The following is a 21,560-nucleotide window of genomic DNA, read 5'->3' as shown; positions in this document are numbered from 1 at the left end:
GTACATATTAATGCCTAAAACAATGCCAGCATGGGCACCTGGGGTCTTTCTTCACCTTCAAAACTTGAAAAGTCACATATGACCTAAAATGTGTTGGTGTGTTGCTCTAACCTCCCCTCCAAATCCAATCTTACACACATACACACCTTCCCCAAAAAAAAATAAATACAAACCCCTTAAAACATTTTCATTCGTACTTCTGACTGCACTATTTTAAAAGGACAACACAGCCTTGAGGATACAATTCTTTCACATGAGATGACCATAGGAGGGCTTACCACTTCCTTTTTTTTATCCCGGCATTTTTTTTGTAATATACTGAGAGAGGGAATTAATATTTTTGAACAGAACCAAAAGCAGTACGCCACCTCACAACAGGTAACCTTATGTAAATTTTGTGTAAACAAATAAACATACGTGAAAAATCTTTCCCTTTGGAAACAAATGACCCCTACTTTTTTTTTTTTGTCAGGGAAAAAAAATCTTTGTCCCCTATAAAGCCTCTTTCAAATTTTTTTTAGACTTTTAAAAGCATGCAAACTTGTTTTTAAAAGGGGAAAATAAAATTCTAAAAAATTATGGGTCCAATATCAGCTACAGTGCATTTAACCATTTCCCCCCACTCTTTTCCTTCTACATGTAAGTTTTCAAGAAAATGGTAAATAACCAAGGGAAACCCGAACTCAATTTTTTTTTTTTTTAAATCAAAACATTGGAAATGATCTATCAACATTCTCTTTCCAAAAAATTATCAATGGGGTAACCCTTGCTGCAATAAAATGTGCCAAGACAGTCTTGGGCCCTTTTATAACACCCTTCTACAACCCGGGGTTAAATTCACAAAATCCCTCCTTTCCCCCCTGTGTTTGGCCAAAAGGGCCTGCAGTGTACTATCCCCCTCCAGGGGAAAAAACGATAAATAAAAAAATATGGGAAATTGCTTTTTTGAAACTGCGTGCATAAAAGACAGGAAAAGGAAAAAACTGGAAAACACTCAAAATTTTTTATAAAAAGCTAAAAAAGGGTGTTTTTTGGTCTAGTTTTTAAAGGTTTAAAACAATTAATTATTGGGAAAAAAAAAAAGATATAATTTGATAAAATTCAACTTATTAGGTTTCCTATATTACATTAATTAATTTATACTTTTTTTTGGAGATAGGGAAATTTGTGTGTTGGAATAATATAGGCTTCAATAACCTATAACAACTAATGTTACTCACAACGTGTAAAAATTATGCTACACAAACAAAGACATGTCAACTTTACAAATTGACGATTCTTTAAAAACATGTGCCTGTAAAGGTATCCGGACATGTTTTAAGTGTGAAGCTATTGGTAAACAGCCTGTATTGTTGAAACAGGTAAGGAATTATAGTAAACTTTTTAATCTCTACGAATTTACTTTCTAACTAACGGACATGCACAATGATTTTCAAATTATACTGAATCCTGCAACCCTGACATTGCCGACGCTCTCGCAAGTTTTCATGCAGATCAAAGGGAAAACCTGAAAGGTTTTTAAACTCCCCCTTTTTATTTCATATGAAGAACACAGTCACCTAAAGTTCACGAATAAACTCCGGTGCAAGGGGAAAAGTAAAAAACACTTCGAAAGTCAACGCTTTTATTTAAAGTTCAACCCGGTTTCTTAACGGAAAAGTGGGGGCATGACAAAATACTAACCCCCAACTCAAAGAGTCTATTCAGTTCGGTTTTTCCTGCCGTTCCAAACTTTCTCCCCTAATCGGTTATATAGGAAATTAGCCAAGAGCATTGTTGGGAATTAGCTACAGTCCAGCGTTATTACAAAAATGGTGTCGACATTTTGCGGATGCTGAATCTGCAGAATCCAATGTAAATGGAAACTGCCGCGTCCCTTTGGGTACCCGTAGCCTGTACAGAAAGAACGTACTTTGTTAAACCCTTTGGGTAGCAAAATAAATTATAAATGTAAATTTTTGGGGGGAAACAATATTTAGATCGAAATTTTTTAATTTTTATAACAGCCTAATGGCCCCTTAATTACAAATTTCCTTTCTTTTTCTCTTGAAATAAATAAATTTAAGTATGAACATTCAAATAATAAAGTAAAAGGCCCCAATAAAAAAAATAATACCATTACCACAATAATAAAAAATAGGCCTTCATTACAAAATATTCTTTTTCCCCCAAGTGGACAGATCATGGAACATTTGCCGATGTCGCACACACGCACCCATTTTTACTGCTTCAAAAACTCTTTCACTGTCCTGTCCAACTTTCCCTCGTCCACCAATGTACAAGTTTTATTTGTAAAAATTTGAAAATTTTAATGTTTTGCCCCTTATAAAACTTTGTAAAAAAACCCCCAATTTTTATTCACGCCTACAATAAACTTTGAGTTATGAAGGGAAAATAATTTTTAAGAAGAAGAAAAGAAAAAAAAAAAACAAAGTTGGGGTGCATGACTTGGGTTGTATTTTTTTAAAAGATTGCACTTTTTTTCCTAAAGTTATGTAACGTAGGTTTTGTCATTTTTTATCATTTTTAAACTAATTTTACTTACTTTAAAGACGTTAGCTCAAGTACGGGAAAAAAACCCACTGATTCTAAATCTTTAAAGAATTTGAAACAAAATTGGGCATGGAGGTTTTAAAATACTTCTTCCTATTGTTTGTTTGGGTTTAAATTCCCCAAACTTTCCAATCTTCAGGGTGATTTGTTATATGTAGACAAGGCTTGAATCTTTATATAAAGGTGCTTAACAACCTAAAAAGAAGACAACTTGTCTGTTACAGCTGAGGGCAGTGACTCGTCCATCAAAAAACTCCAAACAAAAACCCTTTTGCATCAAAAAAGAGTTTAAATATGGGGAATGAGTATTCATCCCCAGTAAGGTTCCACTTTCCCAAAACTTTAAAAGCCTAAATAAATAGTTAGCTTTTCCCAGGGTCTAAAAATTCCCTTTTTATTGCAGCAGAATTTACAATTTTTTGCAGTTTTTTGGGGGTTTTTGGGGGATCCTGTGGCAGTTTTTTCCCCAAAAACTGGCTATTTTCCCCCCCCCCCCCAAAAATCAGAGGCCATCCCCTTCTTTCCCCCGGGAAAAAAAAACACTGGTGGACCAGCAAAACTGTAGGGATATTAAATACCACTAATTGAAAAAGATTAAAATACTTACACTTAATCTCTAAAAACCCTACAAATAAAAAATTTTTGGTACTTGGTTTTCAGGGGAAAAATTTTTGGTTTACTTGTACGTAAATTGCAAAAACTTGGCAGAGGGAAATCAACAGGCTCCAAACCATGATGGGTCCCCATAGAATTTTCCCGGAATATTTTTAAAACAGGGGTTTGTGTCACCTGATGAAGAATTGAATTCAGAGGAAATTTACAAAACCCTTTGTAAAACACATTTAGGAAAGAAAACGGGACAAAAATTACCCCTTTTTTGGAAGAACTTGAAACCTTCTTTTTGTAAATACTGTACTTTAAAGCTCATCATTAACCATTGCTGAAAATTTAAAGGGGTAATCACTTTACTTAGATTTTTTTTGCTCCCGGAATTTTTCAGGTATGATGTTGGAGGGGAGGTGGGGATGGGCAGCATATGGTTACCACCTTTTCCTTTCATCCAGCCCAAAACTTTTTCTGGGGAGCTCACCCGATGGGATTTGTCAAACGGCAAAAAAAAAAATCTGTGAAGTGAACTTCGTAATTTCAGGAAAAACATGTATGGTTTCAGAGTAATTGACTTTGAAATTTTACAAAATGCAAGATACTGATGAAAGTCTTGTCCAGATAGTTTTCAATGAATCTACCAAACAAATGTATCACTTTTTAAATCTTTGGTTTCCTCTTTTTTTCTGATTATGCGTTTCGTCCTTTTGTAAACTGACACTTTTCATGTCAAGGCAAATTTTTAAACTTTCTCATTTACTGATGGCTCTTTTTTTTTATGGAATTTAAAATAACTTAAATCAATTTAAAATTTAAAAGAAAGGGAATGTTTAGCCTAAAGCTATAAATCCAGTCCGTATAATTTTGAATTATCCCCTTTTTTTTTATCTTTTCCACACTTTCATATTTAAGGCGTAACTTTTTAAAACCCTTGAATTGTGTATTTTCAATTTTAATGTGGTGAAACTGTTTTGTTTTTTAATCCGGAATAGGCATTTTTATAAAATCTTGTAATTTTTTTTCCTCTAGGGTTTTGGGGCCCAAAGGAAAAAATTCAAGAAAAAAGGTGAAAATTCAACATTTAGTGGGCCCCTTTCCCCCATTTATGAGATCTGTATATCAGAATCAAAAGCTTGATATGCTGGGGAATTTTTACCCGTAGAACGGTCATCGGAATATACACCAGACGGGGGTCTGCGATTGACCCCCATTTCGATGTTTCTGCTTTTGGGGAAGAGCTGGGGACAGTGAATTTATTACGGACACTATATTGTATTTTCTGAGAACAGCCAAAAACAGTGTATGTTCCCAGAAACAAGGGCACTGTTAGTGGGTTTTGGTGAGCAAGGCAATTTGGAAACATCAAACACAGAGAACAAACAAACCCAAAAAGCTTGCATTACATTGAAGAGCGAAGAATTTTCAAGGACCCAGATATGAAAAGGAAACATTACTTGAATTTTTTTAAACATTTAAAAGGGAAAGCATTGGATCAAGCAACTTGACCGTTCCCTTTGTCTTTTAAATTTTTAGTAGTTTTTTTGCCCCGAAGGAGGCATATTTGTTTTTTTAACTGTCCGTCCTTCTAGTCACAACTTAACTTTTTGCAGAAGCACTTTCCCCGAACCCTGCAAACCCCGGACCCAAACTTCACGGCTGATAGTATTATGATAAACCCCCCCTACGCTTTGGGGGCCCCCCAGGTCAAAAGTCAAGGGCACAGGGGCCCAAAGTTAAAATTTTTTTCAGAAGGGAATTTGTTGCGAACCACTTCACCCAGGACCTTCAAACTTCACATGCTGAAATTTTCTTTTCGATAACCACTCCTACGACTTTGGGGGCCCCAGGTCAAAGGGCAAGGCACAGGGCCAACGTTAACTTTTTCATGAAGGGGATTTAAATGCGAAACCCCCCCTGCAAAACCCCGGACCTCGAACTTACATGCTGAAAGTATTTTCTGGGTAAAACCCCCCCCTACAGACTTTGGGGTCACCCCGGGGCAAAGGGCATGGTCACGGCCAACTTAAATTTTTGCATAAGGCACTTTACTCGGAACCGCTTACCCCAAAACCCTTTAAAAAATTCACATGCATGTACTTTTTGATACAACCACCCCTACGCTTTGATGTCACCAAGTCAAAAGGGCAAAGTCAAAAAGGCAAGGGCGCGGGGGGATTTTTCCCATAGTGCAGCTCTTTTTTTTCCTAATGCAGTTTTCGGTTCTAACTTTATTCTTTTTTAGCTACATTACTGCAATAAAAATATAATGACTATTGACTTTTAACCTGTATAGTAAGTTTTCCCCCCTAACTTCGGGGGGAAAGTTAAAAAAAATTTCCCCCCGATCCCCATAAGCTTTGCTTTTTATCCATCATTTAATACCATTTTGACACTGCCTTTTACAAAAACATAAGCCACAAGAAGACATAAAACTGTGCACATGCACATCAATTAGACACAACTTCTTTTTACAACCAGAGTATATAGCAGAAATATATAACCAGTTGCAACAGTACAGTTGAGCTTGCTGTTGTAGTGTCAGTATTACCAGTATCACATAGCCAGATGTATAAAGGAAGTTTCTTGGAAAACTTCACAATAATTAATGATATTTTAGAACTGCATTCTTATGACATAAGTTTCATCAGGCCAAAAATACAGGAACGTATAAACACTTGTATTACAGAAATTTTAAATGCAAGCACAGTTAAAATATAAGTTTTAATTTGCTATTTTGACTGCGGGGCATTTTTCTCCTATAAATCTACCTCTGGTAAAAGGACGTAATCCCAAAGCAAAAAAGTGTTTTTTTCCCAATTCTGAGTTTAAAATTCCCAAATCGGTGTTACCTTTTAGGATTTTTGCTGTTTTAAAAAAGTTTGCTAATTTGATGTTATTTTGGTTATTAAAACAACAGTTATACTGTTTGGGAAATACTGAAAAGCAATTCTTAATATTTTACATAAAAATCTTACATAATTTTAGAAAATTTTCAAATTTCCAAAAAAAAAAACCCCTTTCAGGATTATTTTTCCCATCCCCCCCCTTGTGTCGGTGGCATTCCCAAAAGGTGAAAAAAAGGGCCCGGACTTTTTGAAAAAAAAAAATTTAAAGGGGAAATTTTAATTGTTAAAAAAAAAAAAAATTTTAAGCAGTTACTTTAAACTGTAAACAAGGTTCCGAGAATTTTTTTTAAACCTCATATTTAAAAGTAACCCATTATTGCAGAAAAGAGCACAAAACTAATGCTTCCATTTCACTGAAAATTTTATTTAACAGCATCTATATCTTTTGATAAATGAATTGTCTCTGCTTTAGAAAATTTTACTTCATCTCTGTATTTGAGATGGTAAGGTTTATTTCCCTTTTTTTTGTGGTTTTGGGGGTCTGTTTCATCAGGGTTGTCAATCATTGATTTAAACTTTTCTTTGACTCTTCCTATTCCTGTTCATTTCTCTCCATATATCGGGGGAAAAAAACAAAAAACAAACTCTTTTAAATGTGTACAGACATCAGTACCTAATTTTAATTGCCATTTTACAAAGGAAATCTGTAATATACAAAGTAATTGTAACAATGATAAAAATTTTAACATAATTCAAATTTTGATTTAATCTGAAATAAAATTCACTTCCCATGTGGCATATTTAAGGAAACAGGTCAACTAGACAGGAGTCCATAAGACACTGGTGCCCCCACTTCCTGTTACTGTACGTTCATATCTTGACAATGGGAAAGAGTTTAAATTTTATATCATCAGAAATAAAAAACAAAGAAAGGAAAATGACATGAGTAAAAACAAATTGTGGGGGTTGGGGGAAGGGGGAAAAACCCAAACAAATCCGGGAAAAAGCCCCTAATTTTTCTGATTCCAAATGAATTAATTTTTTTGAGATACTGGGCACTTAATCATAAATTTTTACTAATCAGAGGCCATGATATGTAGCTCTGGTCTTGCAAGGTGAATCGAAACTAAAAACCCCAAGTGCCCAAAATCAGATCCTAAATGCTTCATACCAGGTCAAAAAACTTTTGGATTGCACCAAAACAAAATTGGACAGAAGACACAAATAGGCCAAGAGCAAAACTTGGCACAAAAACCCCTTTAAAAAAGGGGAAATAAAAAAGGTTCTTTTATTGCATGCCTGCTGATGACCGTCTATTATCACTTAAACATGCTTTATAGGATCACATTTCCAGTCCAAAGAGGGGACGTTCTTTTAAATGGGGGTACAGAGGAAATTAAAGGGTTGAAGCTTTATATTAAATATTTTTTGATTATTTTAAATCACAATGACGAAAAGCAGATCTAGGAGGCTTTTTGATGTTGCAGAAACCCACACATGGGGAGTAGGGCTGGGAATAATCACCAATTTTTTTTGCAAGCCAAATAGATTACTTCTTCACATGACAACACTGGGCAGCAATGTTGGCAAAAAGCCGGGAATTGGTATTGCCGGGGCCGCATCAATACTGGTTTAAAACGGTCATACGGACAATACCAGTCAATACTGGTCGATTGAATACTAGGGGTTATTCTTTATTGGTCAATTTGGTTTTTTCAAAATTTTAAATATTGTACATTCACGATTATAGCACAGGCGTACAGTAAAATTTAACAAAAGGCCAGATGGCCCTAATCCCACCTGTTACACTGCCTTTAGGGCAAGAAGTCCTCAGAAAAAATATCTAAATCCAAAAACAGGAACAACAAAGGGGAAAGGAAATTTAAAAAACCCAAAAAAAAACAAAGGACCATAGTCCTGAAAACGCTCACCAACCCACTGACCCATGTTTAACTGAGAAGACACCTTTTTCATTTTTGACATAGTGACCAGTTTTTTTAGCACATTGACCTAGATACTCAAATAAAAATTCTACCCATTTTCATGAAGATCCTTTAAAAACATGGCCTCTAAAGGTCACAAGGTTTTTTTATTATTTGACCAATGACCTAGTTTTTAAGGCACGTGACCCACTTTTAAACTTTACCTAATTCATCAAAGGGGAACATCTCACCAATTTTTTTAAGATCTCGTGAAAAAAATTGGGCCCCTAGGAGGGCACAATTTTTTTTTCTATTTTTCCATACGGGCCCCTATTTTTGACCCCCACAGGGCCCCCGTTCGCCCCTGCCCCTAGATATCTAAGGTAAAATTCTCACCAATTTTATAAAGACCCATTGAAAATATGGCCCCTAAGAGGTCAAAAAGGTTTTTTTTCTTTTTTTAGACCTACTAAACCTATTTTTTGCCCCCACGGCCCCAAATTTTTGAATCGACTTAGATACATAAAGGATGCATTTGACCATATTCATAAAAGATCAAAAGAAAAAATATGGCCCTAGAGAGGCCCCAAAAGGGGTTTTTTTTTTTTTAGATCTATTTAAAACCTTTTTTTTAAACCCCACGTGCCCCATTTTCAAAACTTGACCTATTTTATCTTCAAGGAAAAACATTCTGCCCTTTTTTTCCTGAAAAACCATTTAAAAAAATCGCCTCTAGGGGGTTTCACAAGGTTTTCCTTTTTTTAAAAACCTACTGACCTAGTTTTAGCCCGCACATGCCCCATTTTTCCGAACTGACCTAGATACCCTTCAAGGTGAAACATTCTGCCAAATTAAAGGAAGATCTCATGAAAAATTTGGCCTTAGAGGGCCCAAAAGGGTTTTTTCTTTTTTTTTTAATCTACTGCCCTATTTTTAACCCCACGTGACCCATTTTCAAAAACTTCCCCTAAAAAAACAAGAAAAACCCATTTTTTCCCAAAATTTTCATGAAGTCTTGTGAAATATATGGCCTCAAGAGAGGTAAAACAAGGTTTTTCTATTTTTGCCCTTTAATGACCTAGTTTTTCCCCCAACGGGGACCCGGGTTTGAACTGACCAGAAATCATCAAGGTAAAACTTTCCCGCCCAAAATTTTCATGAAAAATTTTTTTAAATTATAGGGCCCTTAAGAGAGGTCACGGGTTTTTTCTATTTTTAGCCTATTTGACCTTTTTTTTTGACCCCACATGCCCCAGTTTCGAACTTGCCCCTTGATTCATCAAGGTAAACATTCTGACCAATTTTAATGAAAAATCTCAAAAAAAATTTAGGGCCCTTAGAGAGGTCACGGGTTTTTCTTTTTTTAGATCTACTGACCTATTTTTTAAACCCCACGTGACCCCATTTTCAAACTTGCCCCTGTATCTCAAGTTTAAACCCATTTACCAAATTTTCATGAAGATGCATTGAAAATAGGGGCCCCCTAGAGAGGTCAAAAGGGTTTTTTTCAAATTTTTTGACCAAATGCCCTATTTTTTGGGGGGACCCTACGGACCCATTTTCGAACTTGCCTGAATCATCAAAAATAAACGTTTCCCAAATTTTTTCATGAAGATCCATGAAAAAATGGCCTCTGGGAGGGGTCAAAAGGGTTTTTTTTCAAATTTTTAGTTTCTACTGACCTATTTTTTTGTTTCCCACTAAACCATTTTCAAACTTGCCCTAGATATCATAAAGGGTGAACCTGCCCCAATTTTTTCATGAAGACTTGGGAAAATATATGGCCCCCTAGAGGGTCAAAAGGGTTTTTTTTTCTTTTTTAGACCTACTGACCTAGTTTTTGAAGGCACTTTAAACCCCAGTTTCGAACTTGACCTAGAAAATCTTCAAGTTTGAACTTTGACCAACTTTATAAAACCCCTTGAAAAATGTGACCCCCTAGAGTGGTCACAAGCAAAATTTTTACGGCCCCGCAGGGAGGGGCGGACGCACTAAACGCACGGACGGACGACGGGCGAGGGGCAAAGCCCCGGAAACACAAAAGCTCACCGGGTCACTTTGTGACAGGTGAGCTAAAAAAAATTTTAAAAGGTATAGTATTTAAAATACCCCAAAAAATTTGTGGGTTACCATCCATGTTGTCCCCACAAAAAATTGGTCTCGTTTTTTTTCCCTAGGGCCAAAAAATTTAAACAAGATTTCCAAGAATGTAAAAAAATTTTGGGCCCGTAAACACAATTTTCTTTACTCAAAGCACCTGTTTTTTGCAAAGGGAATTTTAATTTTGTGGTTTTTTTAGTAATTTTAAGTGTTTTTTTTTTCCAAAGTCCAAAAAAAAATCCTTACCGGGTTGAGATCCCTTAAAATACACCTAAAATTGGAAGTAACATCTATGTTGTAAACCAAAAAAAAAGTGGGCTTGGTTTTTCCTTACAGTCCCCAAATTTTAAAAAGTTACAATATAAGTTATTTTTAGTAACAACTAAGGGAAGGTTTAAACTTAAAAAAAAAAAAAAAAAAAAAAAAAAAAAAAATTGTAAATCCTCACAAAAAACTTTACCAGGGAAGGACTGGTCAAAAAACCTCAAAATTGGATGGCATGCATGTTGTACTACGAAAAGTGGTCTCATTTTTCCCTACGCTGTAATGAAAAAAAATTACAATATAAAACTATTTAAGTAACAACAAAGGGAAGTAATTTAAAAAAGGGAACGCATGACACTTCGCTCATGATGGGTTAATTGTGTCAAGTAACATCAAAATCCCTCCATGCATGAAGAAGAAATGTTCGGCAAAGTCATTTTTTTATCTGACCTTTGGCCCCTAATGTGACCTTGACCTTAGACCCAGGGGCCGGTTTTTGCGCATGACACTACGTCCGTGGTGGTTAAAATTTTTTTTCCAAGTTAAATCAAAACCCTCTAACATGAAAAGAAATGCCCGGGCAAGGTTTTTATTCTTGATCCTTTTACCTTAAGGTGCCTTTCCCTTTGACCTAAGACCTTGTTCTTGGCATACACTCCGCCCTTTGGGGGTGAACATTTGTGCCAAGTTTATCAAAAACCCTCTAGCATGAAAAGAAAAGTCCGGGCAAAGTTTTCATTCTTGTTCCTTTGAACCTCCAAGTGTGACCTTGACCTTGCCCAGGGGCCCGGTTCTTGGATGACATCCTTTTCTGATGATGAACAATTGTGCCAAATTTTTCATCAAAAACCCTTAGGATGAAGAAAATATGCTCCGGACAAAGTCATTCTTGAATTTGACCTTTGACCTCTAAGTGTGACCTTGACCTTAGACCTAGGAACCTGGTTCTTGCGCATGACACTCCGTCTCATGATGGTGAACAACAGTGCCAAGTTTCATCAAAATCCCTTCATGCATGTAGAAGATATGCTCCGGACAAGGTCTGTGGACGCCGCCCCCCGCCCGCCCGCCCGCCAATCCGCCCGCCCGCCCGCCCGCCAGGGGCGTTCCCATAATACGTCCCGTTTTTCAAACGGGCGTATAAAAAGTTACAATATAAGCTATTTATAGTAACAACAAAGGGAAGTAATTCTAAAGAAGGGAACTGCGCATGACACTTCGTCTCATGATGGTGTATAATTGTGTCAAGTTACATCAAAATCCCTCCATGCATGAAGAAGAAATGCTACGGACAAAGTCATTCTTGTATCTGACCTTTGGCCTCTAAGTGTGACCTTGACCTTAGACCTAGGGACCTGGTTCTTGCGCATGACACTACGTCTCGTGGTGTATACATTTGTGCCAAGTTATATCAAAATCCCTCTATGCATGAAAAAGAAATGCTCCGGACAAGGTTTTCATTCTTGTATCCTTTGACCTCTAAGTGTGACCTTGACCTTAGACCTAGAGACCTGGTTCTTGCGCATGACACTCCGCCTCATGGTGGTGAACATTTGTGCCAAGTTATATCAAAATCCCTCTATGCATGAAGAAGAAATGCTCCGGACAAAGTTTTAATTCTTGTATCCTTTGACCTCCAAGTGTGACCTTGACCTTAGACCTAGGGACCTGGTTCTTGCGCATGACACTCCTTCTCATGATGATGAACAATTGTGCCAACTTTCATCAAAATCCCTCTATGGATGAAGAAGATATGCTCCGGACAAAGTCATTCTTGAATTTGACCTTTGACCTCTAAGTGTGACCTTGACCTTAGACCTAGGGACCTGGTTCTTGCGCATGACACTCCGTCTCATGATGGTGAACAACTGTGCCAAGTTTCATCAAAATCCCTTCATGCATGTAGAAGATATGCTCCGGACAAGGTCTGTGGACGCCGCCCGCCCGCCCGCCCGCCAACCCGCCCGCCCGCCAGGGGCGTTCCCATAATACGTCCCGTTTTTCAAACGGGCGTATAAAAAGTTATTAAAATAAGCTATTTATAGTAACGTAAAAGGGAAGTAATTAAAAAAATAAATATTGTAAGTGGACAAAAGAAGGACCTGCCAAATAAATCTGTTGACATAAATGAAATTTCAGATCAGTATCTTCATAAGTTATGGAGATATAACAATTTAAATTTGAAATAAAGGGAGGTAATTTGACATAAAATCAGTCCATAGTTATCTACCCTGATTGTCTCGGTCCAACTAATAACAATAATGAAATTTCAAATAATCCTGTAAGTACTTACTGATATAAATCCATTTTGATTACAATCAGGGGAGGTAATCAGATATAAAATAACTTTGGAACATATGATTGGATCTGATTTGTCATAGAATCCAAGATTTATTGTTGTTGAAGATATTTTGGATGTTTGTATCAAATAAAACCATAAATGAAGTCTCTATATGGCTGCAAAAGCCAAAAAAGCCAATTTTGGACCTTTAAGGGACCATAACTCTGGAACCAAAGATGGAATCTGGCCAGTTGAAGAAAGGAAGCAAGATCTTGTGGTGATACAAGTTGTGTGCAAGTTTGGTTAAAATCAAATCATAAATGAAGCTGCTATTGTGCAGACAAGGTCAAAATAGCTAATTTTGGCCCTTTCGGGGCCATAACTCTGGAACCCATTGGGGGACCTGGCCGGTTCAAGAAAGGAACTGAGATCTTATGGTGACACAAGTTTTGTGCAAGTTTGATTAAATTCAAATCATAAATGAAGCTGCTATTGTGCAGACAAGGTCAAAATAGCTAATTCTGGCCCTTTCAGGGGCCATAACTCTGGAACCCATATTGGGAACTGTTCAGTTCAAGAAAGGAACCGAGATCTTATGGTGATACAAGTTGTGTGCAAGTTTGGTTAAAATCAAGTCATAAATGAAGCTGCTATTGTGCAGACAAGGTCAAAATAGCTAATTCTGGCCCTTTCAGGGGCCATAACTCTGGAACCCATAATGGAATCTGGCCAGTTCAAGAAAGGAACCAAGATCTTATGGTGATACAAGTTGTGTGCCAGTTTGGTAAAATTCAAATCATAAATAAAGCTGCTATTGTGCAGACAAGGTCAAAATAGCTAATTTTGGCCTTTTCAGGGGCCATAACTCTGGAACCCATAATGGCATCTGGCCAGTTCAAGAAAGAAACCGTGATCTTATGGTGATACAAGTTGTGTACAAGTTTGGTTAAAATAAAATCATAAATGAAACCACTATCGTGCAGACAAGAAATTGTTGACGGACGCTCGCACAGACGGACGGACTGACGAAGGGTGATCACAAAAGCTCACCTTGTCACTATGTGACAGGTGAGCTAAAAATAATAAAGCAGTCTGAATAACATAAAGTTCTGTTCATTAAAAAGTATACTGGTCAATAATGGTCGACTCAATTTTGGTCCCTGGCAATGTGTCCTGGTCAGGCTCCATTTTGGACAATATACTTAGACTGGTCAATTCTAGTTTATTCAATGCTTTTATCTTCTTACACTTAGCCTTGATTTTAAATTAATTAAAGATTTTATTACTATATATTTCACTCAGCGAAATGGACAGTACTGGTCAATTCAAATTTTGGTCCTGTGCAGTCTTCCTGATCAGTACATGTAGTGGTCAATACTGGTCAATTGAATACCATGATTGCATTACTTATTTTTAAAATAAAGTGACCCTGTTCAAGCATTGAGAATAGTACAGTGGGATTATTGATCATGAAAGCTAATTAGTGACTAGATAAACAGGCCAGAAACATATCTATTGTATATTGTAAGACATGGTGTCAGATAGGCAATGTGACAACTGCTCTCAAAACACAAACCACTTCCATGAAAGGGTCCAGGTGTTCACAGCAATTTTTCATTAAATTATTTATACCAGTAAAAATAATTAGAATTATCACTTGTGAATCAAACACTTACTGCTACAGTTTATGAAATACTTTCAGTTAAATTAGCAGTTTTTCCACTTATTGTGACATTTTTTTAATTCAATCTTACAGAAAATGTTCAATGACCAAAAAATTCAACCAGTATTGACCTATCGACCACTTTAGGAGTACTGATTAAGTTGCTTTAACTAAATAATAATGACTGCATTCACCATAATCAAAGCCTTAAATGCTCTTAAACAGTCATTATTTAATTGTTCATAAACTTTGCAAAATATTATAACAGTCAGTATTGACTAATTGACCAGTATTGACCACTTCAGGGAGTATTGACCGGGGCGCTTTTAACCAGTTAAAACCGATGGTTAAAACCGGGGGTGGTTTTAACCGCCCAACATTGCTGGGCAGGGTTCAAACCTGCAGATATAAGGGGAAGTGATCAGAAGTCAGAGACCTTAACCACTAGGCCAAAGATTCTTATATTTAATTGAAAAAAAAAAGCAAGTATTTAATCAATTGTACAAGGTAAAGCTTCTACTGTCCCTCACCCTATGCCTCTCCTATCCTTCGGTTTTTGTCCCTCATTGTCGAGAGCATCTGCTATCCCTCTTATTGTTGATCCTAGGCCTTGACCTTCTGTCCAGCCCTGATTCTCAAGAATCTTACGGCCAAACCCTTTTGTGTGAGCCTCAAACTTGCCTATCTTAGCATCTTCCTCGAAGCCCTTTGATTTTTCCTTTTTCCTTTTCACTGCTATGCCTAGAGAGTAAAGCAATTAGCAATGTTCAATGCTGCAATTCAGTAACACATGTCTTTTATAAATGTTATCTAAAATTTGCAAGGTTTCCTAATTAAGGATAAAGATTTGTCTGACACAGAGTCCTTGGTAATTTTCTTTAAAACTTCATGACTTTTTCTCCTGAAAACAGAATCTACAAAATAAAGAGGGACACAAGCCATTTTACTTAAAAATAAAAATATTTAACTAGCTAAAAACATGTTTTATTCCCTATTAACAGCACACAAGATAAATGTTTTTGCAAATCTTTCATCAGTCCAGTAGATTAATTCTATATAATAGTTTCACACTTGATTTGACAATAGTTGGTATAAATGTGAAATCTACCTTATGCTAACATCAATGAAACAAATGCCTATCTTACCAGCTGTAAACCTGTCAGTGGCTTCAATCCCCTCTCGTCTGTGCTTTTCCTGCCTCATTTTGAGGAAATCTCGTGCATCTTGGTCCCCGGCTCCTTCCTCATAGTAGGCACTCATATCAACATCCCAGTCATCAGCAGTCTGCTCATCGAAGTCTATAAATAAATAATTTGGGGTTTCCTACAGTCAAAAACAGCATTTTAATATCACTTAGCATTGCTAAGTTAGCAATATCAATAAAGTATGACATGTCCTAAGTTGTTTCTCAACATAAGCTTTGAGAACTTTCTGCACAATAAACTGATAAATATCATAATTAACAAGGCTTATTGCTTTATGCTATAATGCCAGTTTATTTCAGTAGAGCTGAGTGCTTCAAGGGAGGAAACCATTGCTACCATTAATTATTAGTTTAGGCATGGTTTTCTCCCTTTGTAATTTTATAAACAGGAAGTACCTCAAAAGTTATCTCCCTTTCAAAACTGTCTGCAAAACAGACAAGGTCGAAACATAATCAATCAGCTGTATATAATTGTAACATGAATAAGAAACGTTTATCCATTAATAGACAAATGTCAAATTTTACCCTTAATCATACTAATGGCAGGGCTCTTAACATGATATCTATAGATACTCAAACTCAGGGTTTCTATCATACCGATAAGGTCCATCTATCAAATGTTGGAAATGAAATGTAAATTCTTGCTATTGGTGAGGCAATTACACAATTTCTTAGTTCTTCTGGTACAACATTCCTTGAACATTAGGCCTGAATTTTGGCGGACAAATTGTCTTTCTGCGTCAATTTGTTGTGGCGGAAAATTCTAGGCTGCTGGGGATTAGATGGTGTCATTATTAAACTTGTCTCTATCTGCACACATAATTCATAATTTATTGTACACTTTAACTTTATACAAATAAGCATTATTATATTGCGTTGGCTACTTCCCTTCATATGGCACAATGGGTACATTGTTGATGACCAATGCGGGACAGATGCTAATGTTGTATATTTTGTTTCACATTGCTGGGTCAGCTCGGAACAGGCGGGCTCAGCTGCATTTAAGGGGATGTAATAATAAAATGGAGATCTTATTTTACTCTGAGCAGTATCAGTAGAGCGGAGATATATTATCAGTAGAGCCGAGATATATTTGGCTCAGAGTATAGACCATATTTTGTTTAGAGCTGAGACTATCTATTATTGAAATTTTACAGTGGAAAATTATCTGTACAATTGTTAGGGTTGCATCACCACAACCGATAAATATTAAGCACAATGACACTGTCTGATCCTCGGCGGTCTTGAAGTTTTCCAAACTTCCTTATGACATTCACTGGTAACTGATGATCAAAGGTATTTACCTTATGACAGGAACTATGTGTTTGACGATCAGGGGAAGTTTTTACACACTTATTTGTCATTGCGGTCGAAATATGCCATTGTTTAAATCTTTAATTATAAAAATGCCAATTGCTATGTTTGTGATGTGGGAGAAACCTTATAATGTGAAAAGATTATCAAAATGCAATTTACTTCAGTTGTTCTTATTATTCACGTCCAAGTTCATAGTGCTAAAGGATTAGATCGCAGCTTCTATCTTGAAATAATATAGCTTTATCAAAACTATGTTAAACAAATGAGTCCAGATAAAAAAAAGATACCCAATGGGCAACAATGTCAAGCCCGCTATTTACCAAGGAGACTACTTAAGATGAAAGGACAATATGTTATGAAAAATATCAAAGCTCTTCTAAATGTGCAGTAAATAGTTTCACGCCAGTTCCATTCATGTCAAAGTTACAGCCAAAACCCGATCACAGGTGGAGATTGTGCCCCTCAAGTTAAATGTTGACCTTTGAGCTTCTGCTCTACATTGCAAGGAAACATTGTTCATCTGGTGAACATTTTCAGCATTCCTTGCTTAAAATTATCAAAGTTTTGGAAAAGAAAATAAGTATTTTAAGATTGCACAATGCAAAATGAAGTCAGAGTTTGGACAAAATCAGAGACACTATCAACTGGCCATTATGTGTTATCTTGACCTTTATTTTACAAGCGTGTTTTTGTGCATGACAAAATCTTGTCTCTTAGTAAATATTTTAGCTAAATTATTTCAAAACTCCTACCCGGTAATGACAGGAGGACTAAACTTTTAGATAGGACAAAAAGGCCTTAAACCTGGACTTCAAACCACACGCCTTTATCTCGAGTGCAATTATACAGAGTTATTGCAAATTTCCTTATTGAACAGCTGTTACAGAGCCACAGAAACTGCTAACCCTCAAGTGTGACTCTGACCTAAGTGTGAGCATTTGTCTTGTGCACTACACATCCCTTTACTTAAGAAAACTTTTGTACAAGTTATTTTCAGATGAACATTATCAAAATCACATCGCACATGAACCCTACTGTACACCTGTAAAATTTTGACATCAACACATACATAAGCACACATCAGAAGTAGAATGAACAAGAAATACCCTTACCACCCTCTTGTGCTTGCCAGTACTGTGCATCAGTGTAGAACACAAGACCACTGCCTCCTTTCTCCCACTTCAGTTCAATCTCCTCCTCATACAGACGTTCTTTGTTCCTCTCCTGATTAGCTGGATCATCATACAATGCCTCATGTCTCTCCCATTCCTCACACGAGTCATTGTCCTGCAACCAAAAATTTTATTCTTAATACTATTTAAGTAACAAACATAGCAGATGGACCATTTCTGACGTATTAAACTGAACAGATGGACCTTTTCTAACAAATCAAACAAAACAGATGGACCATTTTTGATGTAACCATCTGAAACACTAGAGATGCTTTTGAGAAAAGCGCATGCCTCCCACAACTGCCTAATCATCTAAATAATAAGTCAGTCTTTATATACTATTTACTGAATCCACATGTGCATGCGCTTACTTGACAACAAAAAGACCCCTATACTACTAGTAGTATAGGGGTCGGTTTGGAGGTAAAACTATGCGAGAAATCTGAGTGATTTTGGTAATTCAATGGCCATAATTCTGAAGTGCCTAGGCCGATTTGGCTAGTTATCGAACTTGGCCGAGCACTTATTGGCAGACACATTTTGTGGAAGTTTGGTGTAGATCGGATGAGAAATGTTCGACTTAGAGTGCTGACAAGCTTTGTGACAGACAGACATACGGACACACAGACTGGAGTAAATCAATATGTCACCCACACCACGGTGTGGTGGGAGACATAAAAACAGATTGGCCATTTCTGACATATCAAACTGAACAGATGAACCACTTCTGACAGTTTCCAAACAACTGACTACTGTACTGTTTAACACTGACCTGCTGGCACTGTATTTTTCATGTTCCCAGTATCTGCTTCATACAGTTACATAAAAAACTGACTTACGTTTCTGATCATACAGGACATTACAGGAAAATATTACACCTGTATATGTAAAAGCTTACTCTTGGACAAAAGATTAGAAAATGAAACAATAAAGTTATAAGGCCTTACAATTTACAGACAAATCCATGCAAGAACATCTAGTACTTTACCTCCTCTGATTCCTCAGATTTACCAATCATTTTCTCCTCAATATTCAACTTCATTCTCTCTTTAGCCGCAGCATCTCTCCAAGACCTCTTCTTTTTCCTGACACCTCCTGGCTTACTACTCCTGTCTGTCTGATCAGCATCAGTACACATATTTCTACTTTCACTTATTTCAGTGATATTTTCATCTGTACATTTACTACTGTTACAATCTTCCTTATCACAAGATTCCTTCTCAGGTACAATTTCATGTCCTGATGCTGTCAAAACCTGAGAACTCTCATCACTGTTATTATCACAAGATTCAGCTATATCACCACCGTAATCAAATGGAACACTCCCATACTGTTTAGAACTTCTTGTCTTGGGAAAACTTAGCCCAAGCTTTTTGATAATACTTGGAGGTAGTCTGCACTGTTTTATGTAGTCCATAAATATCATAGTGGGTGTGCCTACATTTCCGTTTGGCATGATATCAGGGGGATGTAACTCCGGCAGGTTTAAGAGATCTGATTCAGTAAAGTTTTCTCGCTCTGGAGGTATCTGTTTTGCTTCGCCTCTTGTTTTCAAGACTATGTCAGCATCTGTATAGAAAAATGATATCAATCATAATTTGTTATACGTTTACAGAAAATCTAACATGACCATATACATATTAATCTGCAATGAACAGAGGTGCAGCCAGGCTGCCTTTTTTATTCTTGTTTCTATCAGGTTTAATGCCACCCCAGCAACATTACTGGTCACATATAGGTGACATTACAGCTTTTGATGGTGAAGGAAGACCCCAAGTGCTCAACATTTTATATGATTTGCAACCTGGCTTTCGATCAGCATGTTCTTGTGAAACTCAGCTCATTTCTTTTATCCAAAACATTAGTAAGTCTCATAACAGCAACGTTCAGATGGATATCATAATGGATTTTTCAAAAGCATTTCAAAGGTGTCACATAAACATCTACTATTTAAATTAAAATACTATGGAATATCTTGTAATGCTCTCCATTGGATTTCTGATTTTCTGGAGGATAGAACCCAGACAGTAGTCCTGGAAGGAGGTGTCTGTAACCTTTGGTGTACCCAATGATGTACCCGGGATGTGCGACAGAAAAGTAAAGAAATTGGTTGAAAATTATTTAATATATCAGATGAATGACTTCAGGACAATATAATGCAAACCTGCCATACAAATAGCCAGCTGTGGGTTATTTCACTATTCGTACGGGAAAGCCATACGAATAGCCTGCAAGGCTATTCGTTCTCATACAGGTTATTTGTAGGGGAACGTACAATTAGCCACTTCCAATGTTATTTACTTCTTCTTTCTAATTACTACACTCCTTCCTAACTTGGAAGATTATGTGTAGGTGCTGAATAAAAATTTATGGTCTTTTTGCTCCCCTGTACGAATACGGAATAGCCACTTCCAATAACATTCACAGTCACTTGGGGGTCAGCACCCCTTGGAATCCGCCCCTGCCAACCTTCAGCCAATATATTTTCACCTTTTAAAACAAACTGAGCACATGTATGTCTCGATCATAAAACAACTTTTGTTACAATTTCAACATGTTTAAAAAAAACTCCCATATTCTATCAATGCTCAACGTGTTTAAAAAAACTCCTATATTCTATCAATGCTCAGAAAAACACAAGACAACTTACTCCGGGTGTTTTAGCACAAACTGCTTGTCCAAGGAATAAAAAATTGAGAATAGATCCGAGCTTGATGTTGCGCACAGATATGTACCAACAGAGCCGGTACACAGACAATATCATCAGTGGTTATAATAAAAATACTCGCTATAAAAGTCAACTGCCATGATGGCAGAGAGGGTAAAAGTACCGTTTCAGAATATTCTGTTTTTGTCAGGGCGATCCTTTCGTTTCTTTTTTTTTTAAATGTAATATTTTCATATTCTTTTTAACGAAATTATCTTGAGATAAAAAAATCATTAAAAAAGAATGCCCATAACGGGGAGCGAACCCCTGCCCTGACAAAAACAGAGTAATCTGACCCAGCACCTTTACCCTCTCAGCCACTGCAGCAGTTGGTTTTTATAGCATTTTTATTATAACCACCGATGAAATTGTCCATGTCCCGGCTCTGTTGGTAAATTTCTTTGTGCAACATCAAGCTCGGATCTATTCTTGTATTCCTTGGACAAACAATTTGTGTTGAAATGCACAGAGTAAGGTTGGCTGGGGCGGTTTGGGAGGGGTGCTGACCCAAAGTGTGTGTGGTATTATCATTTGCTTACCACTGCCATTTTCCATGGAATTTTTCACTTTCGATATATAACATACTTGTGACATCACTTCCCCACGTTTGTCAACCCAATGTTTTCTATTATACAGCTTTAAAAATTCCGGAAGTTTTTCACTTTTTAACTTTACAACACAACATGTTGAACGTTTAGCATTCGTTTCTTCAACTTGTTTACTTTGTGGGAGTGATTTCTTTTCAGGTCTGTGTCTAAAATGGAAGCATACAAATCCTTTAGATTCAATGAATTGCGAAAAATAGTTTCTCAAGTCACATGAGTGATAATCAGCCGGAATGTTGTTAATTAAAGTGTATGAAACTTCCTCATTTGGACACTTATTTGCGTTGGACTCCATTTTGTTTGTTTACACTGTTGTGACT

The 21,560-nt window shown here is 36.7% G+C and overlaps 1 protein-coding gene across 1 annotated transcript; it reads right to left on the bottom strand.

The window, feature by feature from the left end:
* Window positions 1-14,746: 14,746 nt before the first annotated feature.
* Window positions 14,747-21,560, bottom strand: LOC123534392 (G patch domain-containing protein 3-like). Its single transcript, XM_053520259.1, has 5 exons — window positions 21,175-21,560; window positions 18,917-19,497; window positions 17,869-18,043; window positions 15,381-15,533; window positions 14,747-14,976 (listed from the first exon to the last, which is right to left on the bottom strand). Exons 1-5 carry the CDS (start codon window positions 21,533-21,535, stop codon window positions 14,762-14,764), a joined length of 1,485 nt encoding a protein of 494 aa, XP_053376234.1. The 5' UTR covers window positions 21,536-21,560; the 3' UTR covers window positions 14,747-14,761.

Source organism: Mercenaria mercenaria, chromosome 12 (assembly GCF_021730395.1).
Source record: "Mercenaria mercenaria strain notata chromosome 12, MADL_Memer_1, whole genome shotgun sequence".
NCBI lineage: Eukaryota > Metazoa > Mollusca > Bivalvia > Venerida > Veneridae > Mercenaria > Mercenaria mercenaria.
The sequence above is the reverse complement of the archived record's forward strand: the minus strand, read 5'-3'. Positions and strand labels throughout refer to the sequence as shown.

What these genes read in the sequence shown, in the direction of transcription:
- LOC123534392 (XM_053520259.1), bottom strand. Translation starts at nt 21,535, where the DNA reads ATGGAGTCCAACGCAAATAAGTGTCCAAATGAGGAAGTTTCATACACT. An exon ending in AATCTGAGGAATCAGAGGAG is followed by an intron (nt 18,044 to 18,916) that starts GTAAAGTACTAG and finishes TTTTGGTTGCAG; the next exon opens with GACAATGACTCGTGTGAGGA. An exon ending in CTGGCAAGCACAAGAGGGTG is followed by an intron (nt 15,534 to 17,868) that starts GTAAGGGTATTT and finishes ATTTATTTATAG; the next exon opens with ACTTCGATGAGCAGACTGCT.